The sequence below is a fragment of the Misgurnus anguillicaudatus genome, chromosome 6 (assembly GCF_027580225.2).
Source record: "Misgurnus anguillicaudatus chromosome 6, ASM2758022v2, whole genome shotgun sequence".
NCBI classification, from domain to species: Eukaryota; Metazoa; Chordata; class Actinopteri; order Cypriniformes; family Cobitidae; genus Misgurnus; species Misgurnus anguillicaudatus.
The window spans coordinates 28,740,777-28,762,790 of record NC_073342.2 but is presented as its reverse complement, the minus strand read 5'-3'; the positions used below and the strand labels follow the sequence as shown (position 1 = coordinate 28,762,790).

Sequence of the window (22,014 nt, the reverse complement as noted above, 5' to 3'; positions counted from 1 at the left end):
TAGAGCATAATAAGTTTTGACGTCTCTCATTTTAAAAGCATCAGGAAATCACTTGGCCCCCGTGCCACAGAAGGACATCTCTCTATCTCTCTTTGACCTTGATGTCACTCGCGGCTGTACTTTTAAGGAAATTACTTTTTAATGTTTTTGGAATAAAAAGCAAACGTGGCATAAGGAATGAGGGAAACATTAGACGGATGACAGAAAACTGATGATGGGATGGAAGGAAGCAAGGAAGAGATGCTTGGTCATCAGAATGTGGAGGAAAAACCCTTGTTATGTGAATCTGATAGACTGTAAATAATTGAAAGTGATGGAATATCCACCTTTATATAATCTCCTCTTTCGGACATCAGTACGAAATGGTTCTTGTCTGTGAAAAACATTTATTTATCAGATTGCAAGATAAAAAATCAAACCCAGGTCACTACAATCTCCATCATGTGTGAGAAGAACTGCAGTAATGGCAAAGTTCACTGTCGTATACTAAACTAATCCACAGACATTGTTTTCGTAGAAAGCCTACGTTGGCCTTATTTATAAAACACATGCAGAACAAATCAAAATAAAATAGTAGCTCAGTTGGTAGAGCATTGCGTACGCAAGAGGTCATGGGTTTGATTCGAGGGAACTGAACGCATACTGAAAAAATGTATTGCACTATAAATTGCTTTGGATAATAGCATCTGCCAAATGCATGAATGTAAATGTTTCATAATCTAGAAACTAATTTTGCGGGACGACAGGAAAATTCCTTCTGCACATATTTCATGAACGATGTCAGTTCTCAAAACGTAAACTTACAAAATTAAATGAGTAAATATAATTGCAGCAATAAGCATACTTTCATAATTATATCATAAAACATGCTGTATTTACACAACGCATTACTATCTCTGGTTTATTCACATTTTTGGGTTCGTTTCGATTGTTCATAAACTGTTAGCGGTTAGCAGGCTAGCAGCAGCTGGGCAGAGTCGGAACAAACTTCCGAAAGAACTTTCTGAACTCCGTGTTGAAGACGGTGTAGATGATCGGATTGAGGGCGCTGTTCACGTAACCCAACCAGGTGACGATGCTTGTGACGCTACTGGGGATGTCACAGTCCTCGCAGAGAGCCCTCATAGTGTGCACTACGAAGAACGGCGTCCAGCAGAACAGAAAGGCACCTGTAGAAGTACAGCGGGTAAAAATGAGATAAACCACACGCTATGTTTTAAAATATAGCATAGATACAGTACAAATCTAAAGAATCACATTCATCTCATGACAACGAGTCATGTCCTTATTCTGTCATATTTTAAAGGTCCAATGTGTAGATATCTAGTGGTGAGACTGTGAATTGCAACCAACAGCTAAGTCCACAGCTCACCCCTCCTTTTCGAAACGCATAAAGCTACGGTAGCCGCCACAGGACAAACAGGTCATCGCCTGAGACAGCGTAGGGCTGTTTGTAGAAACAATGTAGAAACATTAAGGCGACTTCCATGTAAGGCGACCCGAGGTGTATGTAAACAGCCCATTTTTAGGTAATAAAACAATAGTTCATTTTGTAAGGTCTTTATCACTGATCAATGTGTTCAATTTAAACCATTTTGGCCTTCTGTGCAAACTGAATGTAATGAAGAAATACAATACAAGCTGTTGTGTGATAATTTATATACCGTTATGGCTAAAGGACATCAACGTCAATGGCAAATACAGATCATACCTTATTGATTTGATTAAAAGGGTCATAATAATAATATTAAAAAGTATGGATACAGATATATAAGTTGCCACATTTTTACTACTGTCAGAAAAATGGACAAAATGGTCCTAAGCATCACTTTAAAGGTCCTACCATCTGAAGGTGCAAAGGTGTACATTTTTTCTGACTGTGTGTAGTGAAAATCTGGCAATTTATAAGTCTGTGTCCATATATTTTTTATATTTTCATGACCCATTTAATAACATCAATATGGTAGATATATAATGTATTTGTCATTGAGTGCAACATATAGTCCCTGACATTTAAAGTTAATATTTGCCTCTAACACACAATTATATCAAAGAAAAATCACAGATAAGATCTCTTTTATATCTCAGTTATTTCTCCTAAACATCAATGAGATTAAATTAAGATCACATGAAAACTTTTGTTTAAGTCTCCTGCATCTCAGACATCTCTCCTGAGAACAAGAATGTCAAATTAAATGTCTCAATTAAAGTTTCAGAAAAGATCTTAACAATATCTCAAACTGAACTCAGATTTGCCAATTCTGTAATCAAAAGCCAACATTATTGATTTCAATATGAAGGTTACAATAAGGTTTTATTTGTTAACATTAGTTAATGCATTAGAGTAAATAAACAAAAATAAAATACTTTAATTTAATCTTAGTTCATGTTAATTTCAGCATTTACTAATACATTTTCTAGGATGTAACATGAACATTTAACAAAGATTATTAAATGCTGACAAACTACTATATATTGCCCATTGTTAGTTCATGTGAGCTTACGCATTTAGTAATGTTAAAAAATACCACCTTATTGTAAAGCGTAACCTATGTACAGAGCCCTTAAGGGACATGGAGCAAAAATTAAATAAAGTTTAGTTTTGTGTGTGCATGTGAAACTATCGCGTGCGCACGCGAAACTATCGCGTGCGCACGTTAAACTATTGCGTTTATTTTTGCGTGCACACGTGAAACCTTCGTGATAGTTTCACATGCACACGCAAAATAGATCACGTGCGCCCGCGAAACTAAACTAAACCATGAAGGTTTTGCGTGAGCACATGAAAGTTTCATGTGCACTGCAAAAAATGATTTTCAAGAAAAAAATTCTTAGTATTTTTTCTTGTTTTCAGTAAAAATATCTAACAATTCTTAAATTAAGATGCTTTTTCTTGATTAGCAAAACCACCCAAGAAAATAAGTCTAGTTTTTAGACCAAAAATATAAAATTAATTTTTAGATATTTTTACTGAAAACAAGAGAAAAATACAGATGTTTTTTTTCTTGAAAATCATTTTTTGCAGTTTGAGCACATGAAACTAAACTTTAAATTTTTTTACTCCAATGTCAACTTAGGGGCTTGGTATCTATGAACTCAAACACTTCTCATCAAATTTACAGAAGTCCTGATTATTTTACCCATACGATCCACATTAAAGTCGCCATGAAACGGAAGTAGCGATTGCCTAATTTTCCCCGTGGTGACGTATATCCGAATGAAACGGCTTTTGAGATGAAATAAGGCAGGGCTGGATTTGAATTTGTCCATCGAGATCTGATTGGATCGTTTGAAGTTGGGTCGTGTTGCTAATTGCTAATCGCTGCGATCCTCTCCCGGACCCCGCCCACCTGCCATACTTTTGACCGGAAGTGAAGAGAGATCGTTTTGAGGAGGGGAGGAGATTTACATTTTTGATTAAAGATTATGAGCACACACGAATTTTAAAAAAATAATGAAGCTCACAGATAAGTCATTTGTTAATAATCCCACAATATTAAAAATATATATAGACCGTTTCTGCAGTAACAACATAAACAAGCGGCTGCACGTAACTTCCGGTAAACTCCGCTAATAATAAATAACAACAAAGTCCTTTAAACGTAGTTTATTTATATAACAAGCAAAAAAACAACACATAGATTACCTAGGAAATCAAAACATTTGGTATTTTCGACGAGGCATTTGTTCAAGAGATCAGTTTAGCAACTAGTCAGACCTTAAAAAAAACGAAACCGGAAGTAAGGTTAGGATCCAGACGTGTATCACGTGCCTCCGATGAAACCGTCTATATAGTTTTTCATTTCAATTTCATTGCGACTTTAACTTTACAGGTCCATACTCAATATATTTTAACAATTGTCTCATTTGTTTCTATTTTTATGTCTCCCAAGCAATTGTATGAGAAATATCTGAGACTACACTGAAAACACAAAAGTTAGATTTAGGGCTGCATAACGATTAATCGCAACTAATTGTTTGCAGAAAAAAGTTTTTATTTTGCGATTAAACGATTAGTTGCATCAACTTAAAAAATTACTTCAATTGGTAACGCCTAAACATTTTTTCAACTAAAATTTTCTCACTTTCATTCAAAATATTTAAATGTTTTAGGTGTTACCAACTGAAGTAATTATTTTTATTTTTTTTCATTATAATTTTTTCACTTTTAAAGTTTTTAATTTATAAAACTACATTTTTTAGGTGATATTAATTGAAGTTTTTTAATAAAGCAGCTTTCACTTTTAAGGTATAGGTTGATACTTAAATAAAACACAACTCAGAAAAATCAACACTTTCCTGCGGGTTTGCCTCTACTACACATGATCTGTTTTGAGATGGGATTGGATGACTGGTCATGTGCATTATGGGTATCCTGACCCTCAATTGCCCCTCTGTTTTCCTTCTCAAGCTGACAATAATTGCCCGGGGCAGAAGAGATCAGCCAGAACTGTCAGTACTGTACCGTCTGATCTCACAGAGTTCTCACATCATCGGCAACCCGTCAAGAGGATAAGAGTCTGTCTTAAAGTGACAGCTGACCCAACACCGCCGACTGGACTGAAGTGCGGCTTACGTCATAATCCCATTGGAGGATTGGTGAGGAATGATTAGCCAATCAGAGCTAAAGCAGTAACACATTTCAGCACATATGGCGTGTCTGTACAGTAAATACAGTACTCGTATCTTACTGTACCTCTTAAGACATAGAGGGAGAGGCAGAGATAAATTAAAGGTGCAGTGTGTAATTTTTAGAAGGATCTCTTGACAGAAATGCAAAATAATATACAAAACTATATTATCAGGGGTGAATAAAGACCTTTTTATAAGCATTATGTTTTTATTACCTTAGAATGAGACGTTTTTATCTACATACACAGAGGGTCCCCTTACGTGGAAGTCGCCATTTTGTGCCGCCATGTTATGCCGACAAACTTTTTTACTAAATTCTCTCCGTTGATGACATGTTTTTACACTGACGGCTACCATCGTTTCAAAAGCGAGGGGTGAGCAGTGGATTGAGCCGTTGGTTGCAATTTTCAACCTCACCACTAGTTGCCGCTAAAATTGACACACTGCACCTTTAAATGACAGAATCACAATGAATCTGATTCTTTTTATTTCCTTTGTCTATACTCTTACACTTGGGTACGGACAAGTTTAATTCTCTATAATGCTTATAAATGGCTAATCCAGTACATTTGGGTTTATATACAGAGATAGGATTTCCTGTTAACCAAAAGAAACAATCACACGTACCTACTACAACAGGCAGCACCCTCATGGCTTTCCGTTCCCGTCCGTTAATCTTTGCTCTCTTCTTCTGTCGGTTCCGGTTCTGATCTTCATTATAGCTCTCACCCGGGTACGCCAGCATGGACACTCCTCCGTCTTTACAGTCCACCTGGTAGGGACTGTCCGAGTCGGGATACTGGTCCTGATCCAGCTCATCCAGAGACATATCAGCGAGGTCTTTGTCGATGATGGGCGGTAGAGGAGGCGGAAGTCCGGACAGGGGTTGCAACGATTCTGCTTCCTGGAGTTTTCTGCAGGCCTGCATGCTGCTCATCAGCTTGGCCTTTCGTGCCTCCTCCCAGTTCCTCAGCCCGCGAAACATCCCGCAGTACAGCAACAGCATGATGGGACAGGGCACGAAAAACGAACAGACGGAGGAGTAGACCACGTAATTGTTGTCCTCCAGCTTGCATTCGCTGTGGTCTCTGTTGGGGATGTCGTTGATTCCGAACATCACCGGCGAGGCCACGGCCAAGGCTAAGATCCACGTGGCTGATAGCAGGACAATCTGTCGATGGTCCACATGTTTGCGGTTGTAATTAAGAGGGATGGACACAGCGATGAACCTGCAGTGAATCGTAAAGAAGATTGCATTCAACAACAACACAACACTGGGGCAAAATATTTAACACCATCAAAAACGTTCTTGGCCCATACAGACACCTTCTGTTCAGCAGTAGCTAAGCCACTGGTTGAATGTCTTATTCACTTAGTACGGTTAACCTGATAATACCTTTATTACATGTGCTAATAATAAAATCACTTCGGTCTCTTTTAAAATGTGGACACGATAGTGCTTTTGCATTGTGACATTATTTTCATAACACTTAAAGGCAGGGTGCACTGAAAAAAATGATTCATTTAATTTACTTAATTTTAAAGGTAAGTGGTTGCATTCAATTTATCTAAGCTACATTTAAACAAAAGTTTTTTATTTTATTTTTTTCTAATTTTTTTGTTTAAATGTAGCTTAATTGATTGCAACCACTTACCTAAAAAAATTGAGTAAATTGAATGAATCATTTTTTTCAGTGTGCATGATCTCTAAAAGCCAATGTTGACATTTGAAATCACCTAAACAAACACGCCCTTACCCCAATAAAATCTGGACCTTCTTTTGATAGACCTGCCCCACACATACACAACCCAGGCAACAATGTCGGTTAGTAGACACGCCCCTTACTGCTGATTGGCTACAAGTGTGTTTTGGTACTCGGCCCGACTCCCTTTTCCAAGTGTTTTTCAAAAATCAGGCACCCCGCCTTTAAAGGGATAGTTCACCAAAAAATATACATTTTGTCATCTTTTACTCACCCTCAAATTTCTTTGTTCAGCTGAATACAAATGAAGATATTTTAAAGTAAATTTTGGCCGAAAAAAAATAATACTACTGTATGGAAGTGAATGGTGCCCCAGATCTGTTTGGTTAATATCTGAATTTGTGTTGAGCAGAACAAAGAAATTTATACAGGTTTGAAACAACATTTTAGAGTAAATGATGAAAGAAATGACATTTTTCGGTGAACTATCCCTTTAAGCACATTACTGAATTACTGCTAATGAGTTATTTACAAAAGGGACACATTTTTTTGAAAATATGCTCATTTTCAAATTAATCATTTGATTTTTACCGTTTTGGAATCCATTCAGCCGATCTCCGGGTCTGGCGGTACCACTTTTAGCGTAGCTTAGCATAACCCATTGAATCTGATTAGACCATTAGCATCGAACTAAGAATTTCAATATTTTTCCTCATTAAAACTAAATAAAATCATGATAAGCCCATTTTCAGTGGTTTTGCATTGTGACATTATTTTTATAAAACTTAAAGGCGGGGTGCATGATCTCTGAAAGCCAATGTTGACATTTGAAATCACCTAAACAAACACGCCCCTACCTCAATAGAATCTGGACCTTCTTTTGATAGACCCGCCCCACACATACACAACCCAGGCAACAATGTGGGTTAGTAGACACGCCCCTTACTGCTGATTGGCTACAAGTGTGTTTTGGTACTCGGTCCGACTCACTTTTCCAAAGTGTTTTTCAAAAATCAGGCACCCCGCCTTTAAAGGGATAGCTCACCAAAAAATATACTGTCATCTTTTACTCACCCTCAAATTTCTTTGTTCAGCTGAATACAAATAAAGATATTTTAAAGTAAATTTTGGTCGAAAAAAATAATACTACTGTATGGAAGTGAATAGTGCCCCAGATCTGTTTGGTTAATATCTTCATTTGTGTTGAGCAGAACAAAGAAATTTATACAGGTTTGAAACAACATTTTACAGTAAATGATGAAAGAAATGACATTTTTCGGTGAACTATCCCTTTAAGCACATTACTGAATTACTGCTAATGGGTTATTTACAATTTGTTCAAGTGTTGTGTTCACTTTTAAAGGGACACCACTTTTTTGAAAATATGCTCATTTTCAAATTAATCATTTGATTTTTACCGTTTTGGAATCCGTTCAGCCGATCTCCGGGTCTGGCGGTACCACTTTTAGCGTAGCTTAGCATAACCCATTGAATCTGATTAGACCATAAGGACCGTGCTAAAAATAACCAAAGAATTTTAATATTTTTCCTCATTAAAACTAAATAAAATCATGATAAGCCCATTTTCAGTGGTTTTGCATTGTGACATTATTTTTATAACACTTAAAGGCGGGGTGCATGATCTCTGAAAGCCAATGTTGACATTTGAAATCACCTAAACAAACACGCCCATACCCCAATAAAATCTGGACCTTCTTTTGATAGACCTGCCCCACACATACACAACCCAGGTAACAATGTCGGTTAGTAGACACGCCCCTTACTGCTGATTGGCTACAAGTGTGTTTTGGTACTCGGCCGACTCCCTTTTCCAAGTGTTTTTCAAAAATCAGGCACCCCGCCTTTAAAGGGATAGCTCACCAACAAAATATACATTTTGTCATCTTTTACTCACCCTCAAATTTCTTTGTTCAGCTGAATACAAATGAAGATATTTTAAAGTAAACTACTGTATGGAAGTGAATGGTGCCCCAGATCTGTTTAGTTAATATCTTCATTTGTGTTGAGCAGAACAAAGAAATTTATACAGGTTTGAAACAACATTTTAGGGTAAATGATGACAGAAATGCCATTTTTCGGTGAACTATCCCTTTAAGCACATTAATGAACTACTGCTACTGGGTTATTTACAGTTTGTTCAAGTGTTGTGTTCACTTTTAAAGGGACACCACTTTTTTGAATTTATCATTTGATTTTTACCGTTTTGGAATCCATTCAGCCGATCTCCGGGTCTGGCGGTACCACTTTTAGCATAGCTTAGCATAACCCATTGAATCTGATTAGTCCATTAGCATCGTGCTAAAAATAACCAAAGAATTTTAATATTTTTCCTCATTAAAACTAAATAAAATCACTTTGCTCTCCTTTAAAATGTGGACATGATAAGCCCATTTTCAGTGGTTTTGCATTGTGACATTATTTTTATAACACTTAAAGGCGGGGTGCATGATCTCTGAAAGCCAATGTTGACATTTGAAATTACCTAAAAAACACGCCCCTAACCCAATAGAATCTGGACCTTCGCAACCCAGACAACGATGTTGGTTAGTAGACATGCACCTTACTGCTGATTGGCTACAAGTGTGTTTTGGTACTCGGCCCGACTCCCTTTTCCAACGTGTTTTACAAAAAACACGCACCTCGCCTTTAAAGGGATAGCTGACCAACAAAATATACATTTTGTCATAATTTACTCACCCTCAAGTTGGTACAAACCTGTATAAATTTCTTTGTTCAGCTGAATACAAATGAAGAAAATATAATACTATGGAAGTGAATGGTGCCCCAGGTCTGTTTGGTTAATTTCTTCATTTGTGTTGAGCAGAACAGAGACATTTATCCAGGTTTGAAACAACATTTTAGAGTAAATGATGACAGAAATGCCATTTTTCGGTGAACTATCCCTTTAAGCAAATTAATGAATTACTGTTACTGGGTTATTTACAGTATGTTCAAGTGTTGTGTTCACTTTTAAAGGGACACCACTTTTTTGAAAATATGCTCATTTTCAAATTAATCATTTGATTTTTACCATTTTGGAATCTATTCAGTCGATCTCCGTGTCTGGTGGTACCACTTTTAGCATAGCTTAGCATAACCCATTAAATCTGATTAGACCATTAGCATCGCCCTCAAAAATAACCAAAGAATTTCAATATTTTCCTATTTAAAACTTGACTCTTCGTGTACTAAGACCGGCGGAAAATTAAATGTTGCCATTTTTAGGCAAATATGGCTATGAACTATATTCTTATTCTGGCGTAATAATCAAGGACTTTGCTGCCGTAACATGGGTGCAGCAGGTGCAATAATATTATGCAGGGCCCAAAAATAGTCCCCTTGGTCTTTCAATAGGTCATTTTATACACATTTTATACTGTTTTACATCTGAGAGTGCCATCCTGAGCATACAGTATATCTTATTAATCTCTCCAGAGACTTTCTGCTGAGTCTAACAGATCAGCAGGTGGATGTTGAAGACATGCAGTTGACCGAGACTGTGTAAGACTGTGAGCGAGAATCGAAAACAATCACTCTCCATGAATGTTATTTCATAATTTCTTTAAAAACACCTACAATTATGACCGCTGCCTGATGTGAACATCACACCACCCAACAAATAAACCAGACTGTGCGCAATGGCACTGGCGTAAAATCAGTGTACTGTTTAAATTGCTCACATTGATGCCATCTCACGCATCATGCAGCGCTGGGCTGGGAGGGTTACATAAAAAAGTATCCTGTTATACAGTTACAAATGACAGACCAATACATTTGCATTTAACTAAATGTTTATATAAACCTGTTAAGCTGGAGAGTAAAGGAAACCAGCCAACAAGTGTCCAGCTCTGTTTTTTCAGCCACTTTTGTCTTTATTTGATAGACAGTACTAGATCAGCAAAAGAACCTTGAGGCGGGATTCGAACTCGGGTTGCCAAAACTGCTACAGCACTACTTTTAATGCCATTTAAAAAGTACACTTCATAGATGTTTTACCTCATTTTTAGACACCTTATACAGTAGCTTATCATTCATAAATGTGAAAAATAGTTATTAAAAAAACAGCTGAATGATTCTCACAAAATCCATTCTCACGAAATTCTTGTCCAGCAAAACTGAAAGCCAATTTTTTTTTGCATATAATATTAAAGTCTGAACTTACTATAACCATTATTTTTAGAGGATTTAAAAAATATTTCCTATCAAATTATTTAAATTTTTTAGATTATCATGATCAAAAATTATCATTACCGCAACATGATATTACATTAAATATATGCATTTACAAACTCATGTTTTGGTAATGAGAACTAAAAAGTTGTCTAGGTACTATGATAAACAAAATTTTACCTTTTATCTGAAGAGAAAAAACAAGAACTGCTTACCTGGTAGCCATCTTGAGTGTCACAGTCAATTATGTCCCTTACAACAAATTTTTTTATACGTTAGTTCCTTGAGGGCTTAAACAATGATTGAAAATTGTTGCGGAGGATGATAACATTTTTATATTCCTTATTATTGTCTCTACATTTACCAATGATCACCAAATACCACATGTTTCTTTACTGTAAACATTTATAGTATAACATGCACTGAACCTTTTTTTTTTTAGATTTTTTAAATTATAAATATTTCCATGTCAAAGAACACAAATCCAGTCATGGACACGTTGCGGTAATGAAATTTTTCCCCTTAAATGTGGAAAAAACAACAAAATTGGTTTGTATGATGTCATTTGAAATCATGTGCAAAAAACATGAAGAGATGTTTGTAGCTGTATGCTTCTTATTTTGCATTTACTTTTTTTATCAAAATGTTTCATGACACCTCACAAGTCTAATTTCGCGAGAATCACCCAGCTGTGTCCAAACCTTTAACTGGTTATGTTAATGTGTAAAGACTCACCTGTCAATGCTGATGGCACAGAGGTTAAATATAGAAGCTGTGCAAAGCATCACATCCATAGTCATGAGTCCATCACATATAGTCATATTTAAACTCCAAACTCCATCCTGAAACTGAGAGATTGACCATTCAGTAATCACAGTCTTAAAATTTCATCATTGACCAACAAGCAACACCAAAGGAACATGCATGCACTCCTAAAATGATGCTACAAAAGGTTTTTAACAATGATGTCATAGAAAAACCATTTTGGTTCCCCTAAAAATCTTTCAGTAAAAAAACCCAAAACGGTTTCCACTACAAAGAACCTTTAGTAAAACAGAAAGGATCTTAGGATGTCCACGATTATTTATGGAACATTTACCCAAAATTATTATTCTATGGCACCTTTATTTTGAACATATATACTGAACCTCCTCCACCGAGGACCACAGCAGTGTTTGTGAACCTTAATATCCCTATTAGCGGCTTGGCATTGTCACAACAACCAAAGCCAAATACACACACACACCAAATGCTCTCAGACGGATGTGCATTTGAGTAGCAGATACACATAACGCATAAAAAAGAGATGCAACATCAGAGAGGAGGATTTAATGGCATTTTAATTATTGGCCTGTAGAAGAGGACAGATTCTTAATTGCTTTTTGGTAATGGCCTCTCTCCCATGCCAACGACCCACATTGGCCCTACAAAGTGGAAGCCGTGAGTCCGTGGTGAATTTTAACCAAGCGGAGGTTGGCCCACATGAGGATGTTTCAAACATGTCCTTGGCCTAAAATGGTTTCCAAAAACTGTTAGTCACCTTGATATCCCAGTTGGGGGACACGGTGACCCAACGCCTCGACTTTGTACTGGAATGTCAATCTGTTGTTATTTCGGAGGCCTCTTTGGGCACTCCAGTGGAAACCTTGTGCCCGCACCCTGGGGTGATGCAACAATGTGTATTGTGCGGTGTGTTTATGATGTCTGGTTTTGGCAGAAACAAAACTGCAGATGATTGCAAAGTTTTCACGCGAGGGGAACAGTTGACCATTGAGGGTGTCAAAGTGCAGTTTTAAGGAAATTGAGAAAGCATTACGATTTATGAAAGTATCTCATGTATTCTGATTATATTTCAGAATAACAGACTTCCCTTGTAAAGAAAAAACAGTTTGGTTTCAGACAGATTAAATTACAAGATTAGCTGGTTTTAGATGTCAATCATTTCTTTATAACTACAATAAAATGCAATAACCTTGCCGATTAGTGTTTTCAGGCAAAAAAACAACATTAAATGACCAAAAGTTACACTGGCGTAAATTAAGGTGCTTAAAAGTAAATACAATAAAAGAGCCATTTTTGGTTCCCTAAAGAACCATTCAGACAAAGGGTAAAAAACCAAAATGAAGCACCTTTAGTATTTTTAGAAGTGAATTAAGCTTTACCAAACAATTTAAGATGATAATCAGGAAAGCTGGTCTACAACAGTGCATTTAAACTATAACTTTTATCAATAACTATGCACCCTGGGACTCGAATCCATAACCTTTGCATTGCTAATGCAATGCTTTACAAGTGCGCATCAGTACAGTGTAACTTACCTCCGCGTAAACGAACAGCGGCAAAACCAGAACAGCCAAGAGCAAATCAGCAACAGCCAAACTGACTATGAAGTAGTTTGTTGTGGTTTTCAAAGCTTTCTCCTTGTAAACGCTCAAGCACACCAGAACATTCCCACAGATTATACAAATAATCAATACAATCCCGAATATGAGTGCTGGGAAGTTGTAGTTCGTGGTATGGTTGGTTATGGTGAGGTTGGCTGGCATGTCTGTCTCTATAATAATCCGTCATCTGGCAATACTTTCATAAAACACACAGCATTAAAACCAGTTTCTTCTTTGCCATCATTTCTGAATCGATTCCCGGTTTTCTTCTGGCATCCGGATGAACTGCGCGCGTTTCCGCTCGGGTCCCGTTATTTAACCATAATCACAGACTTGGATAACTACATTAAGACCTTGAACCGTTGTTCATTCTTCATTATTTTGCCTAAAAGTTTTCCTGCGCTGATCTCCGGCTTGCGTTTCTATTTCCATCCAGGTGCGCGCGGCGTCTTTAAAGCAGCTTAGTGCGCGCGTTATTGCGCGCTATTATTACCGACCGCGGCGTTTCATTATATTATCGCAGTTATTGAAAACGCTCGTCTTCATAAACACATCACTTGTTAAAGTTGATGAATACGGCTGCGAATAAAGCTCGTGACGCGCAGGGTGCCCGCTGGCATCTCCAGACTTTACGCGAGATTCCCATGGAGTGATAATCTCTCCACGCGTGACGGTGGGAGTGACATTTACCATGAGTGGCTGAGGCGATCACAGGAATGTTTATTACAAAATAAAATGTTTATTGCTTGCAAAAAAGAATGCGTAACCACTGAAAATTCAGCCAGAATTAAAATAAGAGCATGTAAATGTAATAAATGGATATTTTAATATATAACTTATATTACTTAATTATAAAATTGTATATTTATAAAGTTATACACATTTTAACACATTTTATAACAGTTTAATATATTTTATTAACTAACATTGTTATGCAGTAGAAATATAATAAAAAAATATAGAAAAATGTGTTTTATGTAATACTTTCTACAGACTTTGAATGCCTTCACAAAAATGGAGTATGTTCACTTAGAAAAGCTTAAACTATGTTATTAATTAATAATAATTAACACAATATTGATATTGCAATACTGTATAACAAAAAAACATCTTGACATAAATTTGATTTGATTGTAATTATGATTGAGATGTCTCTTAAAAAAGCTTTCATAAGTGACTCAGAAACTGAACAATACTTATAAGAGTTGTCATCTGGTTTCAAATTCAAGTTTGCATTCAAAAGTACATTCAGTCAACAGGACTTGTCTCGTGAGCAGGCATTGAGAGAGACGCCCGTGTGTCACTGTGTATTGTGCCATAATCTGTTTATGGATTATCTGTGTAGATTTCATCAGCACAGCATGACAAATCTTTAAGTAAGGCTTTGACCTTTCAAGGTCCTGTAGATGAATAAAGGAGAGTTGACCTTTTAGGTGAAAAATGCCTGCTGGTTTGTTCATTCAGACAAATTATTCTGAAATATTGAGGTACAGTTGATGTGCCAAACAAATAAGATGAATGAACTTCACTTTTGAACGTTCTTCCCTTCAGATGTTTTATATCTTGGCTAAACAATGTTAGAAAGAAATATACAAACCAATTCTATCAAGCTACAATTTAGTTATAGTATTGAAAAAGTGCACTTTAATATAACGTCTTGTCTCATAGAAATCAATTGTAAGAGCATTGCTGCAAGCAAACAGACAAAGACACTGAAAGTTTCACTTTTAATTTGGAAAAAAACAACGATTTGGGCTTTAACGCACAGTCAACGCTGATTTCCCCGTGGTTACAAGATTGCTGAAATGCAGACAGTCAAACAACATTTAAAAGCAAAATAAATAATGATTCTTGCATACATGATCGCACTCTTATTAAGTATTTAAGATTTTGTTTTTGTAATTGCATTCATTTATTTTTCAAAAATGTGCTATAGCGGCAGGAAAAACTGCTGATCAATACTTTGTAGTGTCCAAAAGTGAATCATGTGTCTTTTTGGGTCTATGCCCATTTGATGTTACTACACATTTGGGATGTTTGCACGGTAAATCATATTTATTTTTCCGTATGTGTGTGTGTGTGTGCATTAAAGTTGCATTACCACACATATTTAAGATTTCTGTCTAACATTGCTTTAACTTTAGTGAGACGGAAAATATATACAATTCTGTATATTTAACATATTCATTCTGAACTGAGCATCCTGCTGTAGAAATGACATCATGAATAGTTAAGCTGTTATTGCTCGACCTATAAAATCATCTTTTATCATTTATGTCGAATTTAAACAATCCCGTTTCATTTCCCAGTCCTCATTAAAGTCAAATTAAACCATAAACAGCCTTTTAATAAAAACACTCACTGTCAGCGTAAAACGTTATTAAATCTTGATTTTAGTACGATCTCAGACAGTAATTGAGTCTTATGTTTAAAGCTGAGTTATAGTGAAGGCATTAAAGCCAAACAACGGATTAATTTAAAAATGATTAAAAACACTAACACAAGAGATGAAATAAGATGCATTTATTTAAAACTACTTAAGACGCCATTAAGGGATCAGTCTGTGTGAAAAAAGGAACAAAAGCTGGCACTGGGGTGGTACCTCACAGGTGGGTGATTCTCACAAAGCCATTGAAAAACCACGGCACTAATGATTTTAGCTTTAAAATGTGTAATATAGTAACATTAAAAAGCATCAGAATTAACACAACACTGTGGTCTACCTTGCACAATGTGTGATTTCAACATAAGAATTTATAATTGGACTTCTCATTGCCGCAATGTGTCCGGCTGTGTTTGAACATGCGTTATGTTGTAATTTAATCAAATTAACACAAAAATATTAAGAAAAAAAAGAAATGGATGTTTTGCTAGACAACTTTAAATGACAGAAAAAATATTTACTGAATATTCATGTATAATAATAATGAAGAAAAATTAGGAAAATGATGTGTCCATGCCTGATGTTCTCATCCTCCGCAACACTTTTTGAGAACAGTTTAAGCACACATACAGAATTTTAATAAAGTTTGATTTTGAGTGACCAAGCACATGGACCAGTTACTTCAAGATGGCTACCAGGTAAGATCATTTTTTTACAGTTAATTTGAAATATTGTCTTGTCAGAATGCGTACACGACATTTTGATTATCATTACCGCAACAGATGCTTATTAAATGTTAATTTAATTAATAGAAGCATAATACTTTGATTTTAAATGCATGTGCAGAATCTCCAAATTATGTTCTTTCAGGTTTGTCATGTCATTTTGAAAATATGTCAGTGTTGATGTTTTCTGACTGTTTCTGACTTTGAGTGCTGCAGAAAAGCGCTATAGAAATGTAACGAATTATAATTAAATGAATTATCATACATTAATGTTGTGTTTTGGGAAAATGATTTTTTTGCATTTCCTATTCATTTTCAATTGGGGTTTTTTTTACCCCCAAAGGGACTACTTAAGTAACATTTTTATGCCTCTTTAGAACGACCGAATCAAGCCCAGTTTTTTTATATGAATCTTGACAGATTGTCTGGAAAAGTCACAAAATCTTATTCCACTGAGATGAAGGGAACCATGTTTTTGAACTAAAGAAAAGTGGCTTGGGTCAAGATTGACCCCAAGGGTCTTATTAGGGCTAAAGGGTACCATCCCAGTGACATGTTTTGTAAGAATCAAGCATGCGTCATCCGTCAAGCTGTTGTAGTAACAGATCACCCTGTGCCCTGGGTGTTTGTGTGTATCAGATCACAGATGGCTGATGCCACCCGTACAGCTGTTGTCGGGTGACCACGTGTACTCTTAATGAGATTGGTTTGGGCCGGACAGGGCAGTTATAGGACAGCAGGAGGGAATTACGGGTAAATGGCCGGGTGTGATACTATTCAATGATACACACCAATATTGAACACCAACAGCTAAGGCTTTGTACAGACTTATATGAGGTGCTTGCCAGCCTGTGCGCATGCACAGAGTTTAGCTTAAGAAGCCAATTGTAATGTTGATGTCAGGTTTAATTGTTGGTCAGAAATATGTGGTTTATTTACATTATTTTAGAAATATCTGTCAGTAGATGGTAGAAATGAGCGGGGCACAAACTAATGCAGGGTTAATTGTAACTGGGTGATTCTCACGAAATCCATACTTAGACGGTGTCCAGCATCAGATTTTTTTTTTTTTAAAAGCCCTTGAAGCCAATTTTTTTGCACATATAAGATTAAGGTCTGAACGTACTATAACCATTATTTTTAGATTATTTAAAAAATATTTTCTATAGAATTATTTAAATTTTTTAGATTATCAAAAATTATCATTACCGCAACATGATATTACATTAAATATATGCATTTACAAACTTATGTTTCGGTAATGAGAACTAAAAAGTTGTCTAGGTACTATGACAAACAAAATTTTAATTTTTATCTGGAGAGAAAAAATAAGAACTGCTTATCTGGTAGCCATCTTGAGTGTCACAGTCAATTACAACCTTCCAGCATTTTTTTTTAAATGTTAGTTCCTTGAGGGCTTAAACAATGATTTAAAATTGTTGCGGAGGATGAGAAAATTGGTCTTGGACACATTTATATTTCTTATTATTGTTTCTACATTTACCAATAATCACCAAATACCACATGTTTTTTACTGTAGATGTTTATAGTATAACATGCACTGAAGCTTTTTATTTTTAGATTTTTTATTATAAATATTTCCATTTCAAAGAACCCAAATCCAGTCATGGAGACGTTGCGGTAATGAAAAATTTCCCCTTAAATGTGGAAAAACAACAAAATCGGTTTGTATGATGTCATTTGAAATCATGTGCAAAATAGTACATCTCTTACTTTGCATTTACTTTTTTTATCAAAATGTTTCATGACACCTCATAAGTCTAATTCGTGAGAATCACCCGGCTACTTTACATATTTATACAAGGCTGAGCAATCTGTGCTTTTGGCCTTTTCCTCTTATTGTCAGAAGATTTCCTGTAAATTTGTGAAAAGTTTTGATGCGTTTTGGTTAAGATATTGAACAAAGAGTGTTTTGGAGGCATGAAAGTAAATTTCTTGATCTTATATATTTTTTCGATTTCTGAGTTGGATGTGTAAGTCACCAAATCCAACCCTATATTATTTTAATCACTGTCTTGTTACCTAAAACATAACAGCATTTTAAAACATCAGGAACTCCTAGTAACTGATAGCTGGGATTAAAAAATATTTTTACACAGCGGGGTTAGTTGTCACATTTGCACTCCTGGCACTTTCTGTGTAATTGGTCAAGAAACAAACATTTAGTGTTAATTTGTAGCAGATATCTGTGTGTTGATTGTGTAAAAAAATTATTAATCCAACTTAAATATTTTTCAAACGATTAAGCCAAAAAGCATAACTTTGTGCCCCGCTCTCCTGCAAAACTGCCCAAACATGACCACCTAGTGGTGCGACTTCTCTAAAGGGAAAAAAAACTTGCAATAAAAGAAACAATATCAGTTCGAATCATTCTGGTACAGTAACCGTTGTTTAATCCATCACATCTCCAGCTGTCATCACAATTCATCTTTACAACCTCACACGGCTCTCACCAGGGTCACGGCACGCTCCAGCATCATCCTGACTCATACCTGACACTTTCATTCACAACAATACTGTAATTACAGCAGTCTATCAGGCTTCAGTAGAGTCTAATTGTGATTTATAATTTATTATTATATCATCCGAATGCTCTGTAGTCACCTACAGAAACAAATGTATTCAATAACCTGAGAGGAATGAAAGAGACGCACATCATCATGATTCCCTCATTAAAGACAATCTGAGACATCAATCAAACTACAGCAGACATTAAAGGGTTAAAAAGTACATGGCTGTGATTGATGGCAGAGTTAATGCAAAGATAATAGCAAGATTGAGCACTGCTGCTATATATATGAATAGGGGACAATGCAATGCTCAATATGGTCGCTTTGGTGACAGAAGTCCCGCCTTCCAGTTAAAATGACCAATCAATAAAGACTAATGATTAACTGTGGGAGGGGCTCTGTACAGAATTATGTATGTGAGGTGCTTGCCAGCCTGCTTATGCACAGTAGCTGAAATGACCTCGATAAAAAGTGTTTTTAGAGCAGTTTAAGCTTTAGAAATACAGCTGATGTCAGGTTTAATTCTGATTTTAGCATGCGATTTTTTTCTGTTTATCTCATTTAAGAAAATGGGACTTTAGTCTAGTATGACTCAAATAACAATGCAAATATGACCGCCTGGTGGTGCGACTTCCCTTAAAAGAATTTAAATAAAGTCAATGTGTTTAAAAAAAGATAAAGTGAAAAACTGGAAAGCACGCTTTGGATAAAAGCATCGGCTAAATGTGAATGTAATTTAACACAAAGGTTTATTTCACATCTTTAAAAATATATTTTAGGGCTGTCAAAAGATTAACTGCGATTAATCGCATACAAATTAAACGTTTTTTGCATAATTTATGTGTGTGCACTCTGTGCAATTATTTTATATATATAAATACACACATGTTAATGTTTGTATTTAAGAAACATTTACATGTATATTTATTAGGGTTGTCAAAAGATTAATCACGATTAATCGCATACAAAATAAAAGTTTGTGTTTGCATATTATATGTGTGTGCACTGTGTGTAATTATTTTGTATATAAATACACACACGTGGATGCATGTATTTTAGAAACATTTACATGTATATATATATGTATATATATATGTATATATATGTGTGTATATATATGTATATATATGTATATATATGTATATATATATATATATATATATATATATATATATATATATATATATATATATATATATATATATATATATGTATATGTATATGTATATATATGTATGTATGTATGTATGTATGTATGTATGTATGTATGTATGTATGTACGTATGTATGTATGTATGTATGTGTGTGTATATATATATATATATATAGATTTTGATTAAATTAATATTATATATAAAAAAATATATAAATAATTTTTTTCCTTAAATGTATACATGTGTGTGTGTGTTCATATATACATTGCAGACACAAATATATTATGCAAACACAAACTTTTATTTTGTATGCGATTAATCGTGATCTTTTGACAGCCCTAATATTTATATATTTAAGATTATAGTATAAGATTAAAATGTATTCGTATGTATAAAATATAAAATGATATATGCAGATTTTTGCAGCTGAAAATATATTTAATTTTAACCTTGTCAAACCTGGTATGTTTACAAGTTTGTTACACAAATTTTTCTTTAAATGCGATGTGAATAGAAATGCTTTTAAAGATATTCATTTTTTAAATACATTTCATAAAATGTTCAAAAATATTTGTTGAAAAAAATATTTTTGTAAATATATTTCAAAATATACTTTTGCCAATTTTGATATATATATATATATATATATATATATATATATATATATATATATCACACAAAATTTTATTTTGTATGCGATTAATCGTGATTAATCTTTTGACAGTCCTATAATATTTAAATATATTATGATGTATTTTATATTTTAAATATAAATAAAATATATACCTAAATAAAATTTTTCTTAGATTCATACATGTATGTTTGTATTTAAATATACATCATATATACACAAAGTACACACACATGTATATTATGCAAACACAAACTTTAATTTTAAATGTGATTAATCGCGAATAATCTTTTGACAGCCATAATATAAATATATATTTTAAATATATGCTAAATACATTTTGTAGAATATATAGAATATATTTTTGAATTTGAAAATAGATTTAGTTTTAACCTTCATATATGAGAATATATTTCAAAATGTATTTTAGGGGCAACAAATATATTTCTTATTTTACAACCCATATGGCCAAAAATATATTTTTTCCTGGCCAAAATAGATAAGTTTGTATAAAATGTATAAAGTATAAGTGTAAAATTCATACGTATGTATAAAATATAATTATAAGTATATTTTTGCAGCTGAAAATATATTTAATTTTAACCTTTTCAAACCTGTTTTCAAGTTTGTAACACAGATTTTTCTTTCAATGGGATGTGAATATAAATGCTTTAAAATATATTTATTTTTAAAATATATTTCATAAAATGGCCAAAAAATATATTGTTGAAAATTGTATTTTTGTAAATATATTTCAAAATATATTTTATTTTATTGCATATATTTATTTATAATATATTTTTATTGAAGTATGGAGTATCGAATTTCATAAAAGTTCACACCAGGCCTGATGACATTACGAGATGAATAAAGGATAATAAAGGGTGTGCGTGGGTGATTTTGGTAACCGAGCAGTTGGCTAAAATCATGATGTTATTTACTCTTGTCATAAACTATTAAAGCCTGTGTTTAATCTCAGACACGTAATCTTTCCTTCCTCATTGATTTATTAATGATCACATCAATATCAAACGCTCTTCATCTGTGTGCACCACCAATTTAGGAAGTGAACGCCGTTTAACTTTATTAGCACGAGCGCACATGTGAGGTCATCAGATTGAGTGGAGGAAACGCTAATGAGAAAAGTAAATAATACAGCCAATAAAACTCTGTTTGACATCTCCAGATCGATGATTTTAGGGGTACATAAAGCCTGCGAATTTTAGAAACGCTAAACGACTGCTGGGTCCTAACTGGAGCATCGAAACTCTTTCTCCACTAAACGTTTGGTTTTTGTCTTTGTAAGGTGTTGAAATGTCTTTTCTCACTGGTCTGATGAAGGCGTCCATCCTTGCCATCTTCGTCCTGCAGTGCGCAACCGGTCTTCCAGTTCTGGACGGGTCAGATCAACTTTCTTTAACTTTATACAGAGAAGCATCTCTCATCTTGTTGTCGTCTAGAAATGTAACCCTGTCTAGGAAATCCAGCTTGAAGGCTCATAATCTAATGATGAGATGAGGAGCATGAAAGTTTGATTTATTTCATTGATCTTTGACATGATCTTACTCAGTCAATATTAAAGACATCAAGGTTATATTTACACAGATTGTTCTTCATGTAGGATGATTTGATGTAAAAAAAAAAGATTTTCAGCTGGGGTTTCACAGACTGGGTCACAGT

At 34.7% G+C, this 22,014-nt stretch overlaps 1 protein-coding gene across 1 annotated transcript; it reads right to left on the bottom strand.

Moving 5' to 3' along the window:
- Nucleotides 1-884: 884 nt before the first annotated feature.
- Nucleotides 885-13,564, bottom strand: LOC141364354 (D(4) dopamine receptor-like). Its single transcript, XM_073868931.1, has 4 exons — nucleotides 12,845-13,564; nucleotides 11,262-11,374; nucleotides 5,260-5,861; nucleotides 885-1,169 (listed from the first exon to the last, which is right to left on the bottom strand). Exons 1-4 carry the CDS (start codon nucleotides 13,070-13,072, stop codon nucleotides 958-960), a joined length of 1,155 nt encoding a protein of 384 aa, XP_073725032.1. The 5' UTR covers nucleotides 13,073-13,564; the 3' UTR covers nucleotides 885-957.
- Between the last annotated feature and the right edge of the window lie 8,450 nt (nucleotides 13,565-22,014).

Coding starts and splice junctions, on each gene's coding strand:
- LOC141364354 (XM_073868931.1), bottom strand. CDS start 13,072: ATGCCAGCCAACCTCACCATAACCAACCATACCACGAACTACAACTTC. Junction 11,375..12,844: donor CGCTGTTCGTTTACGCGGAG/GTAAGTTACACT, acceptor TCAATCTCTCAG/TTTCAGGATGGAGTTTGGAG. Junction 5,862..11,261: donor TGTGCCATCAGCATTGACAG/GTGAGTCTTTAC, acceptor GATTCACTGCAG/GTTCATCGCTGTGTCCATCC.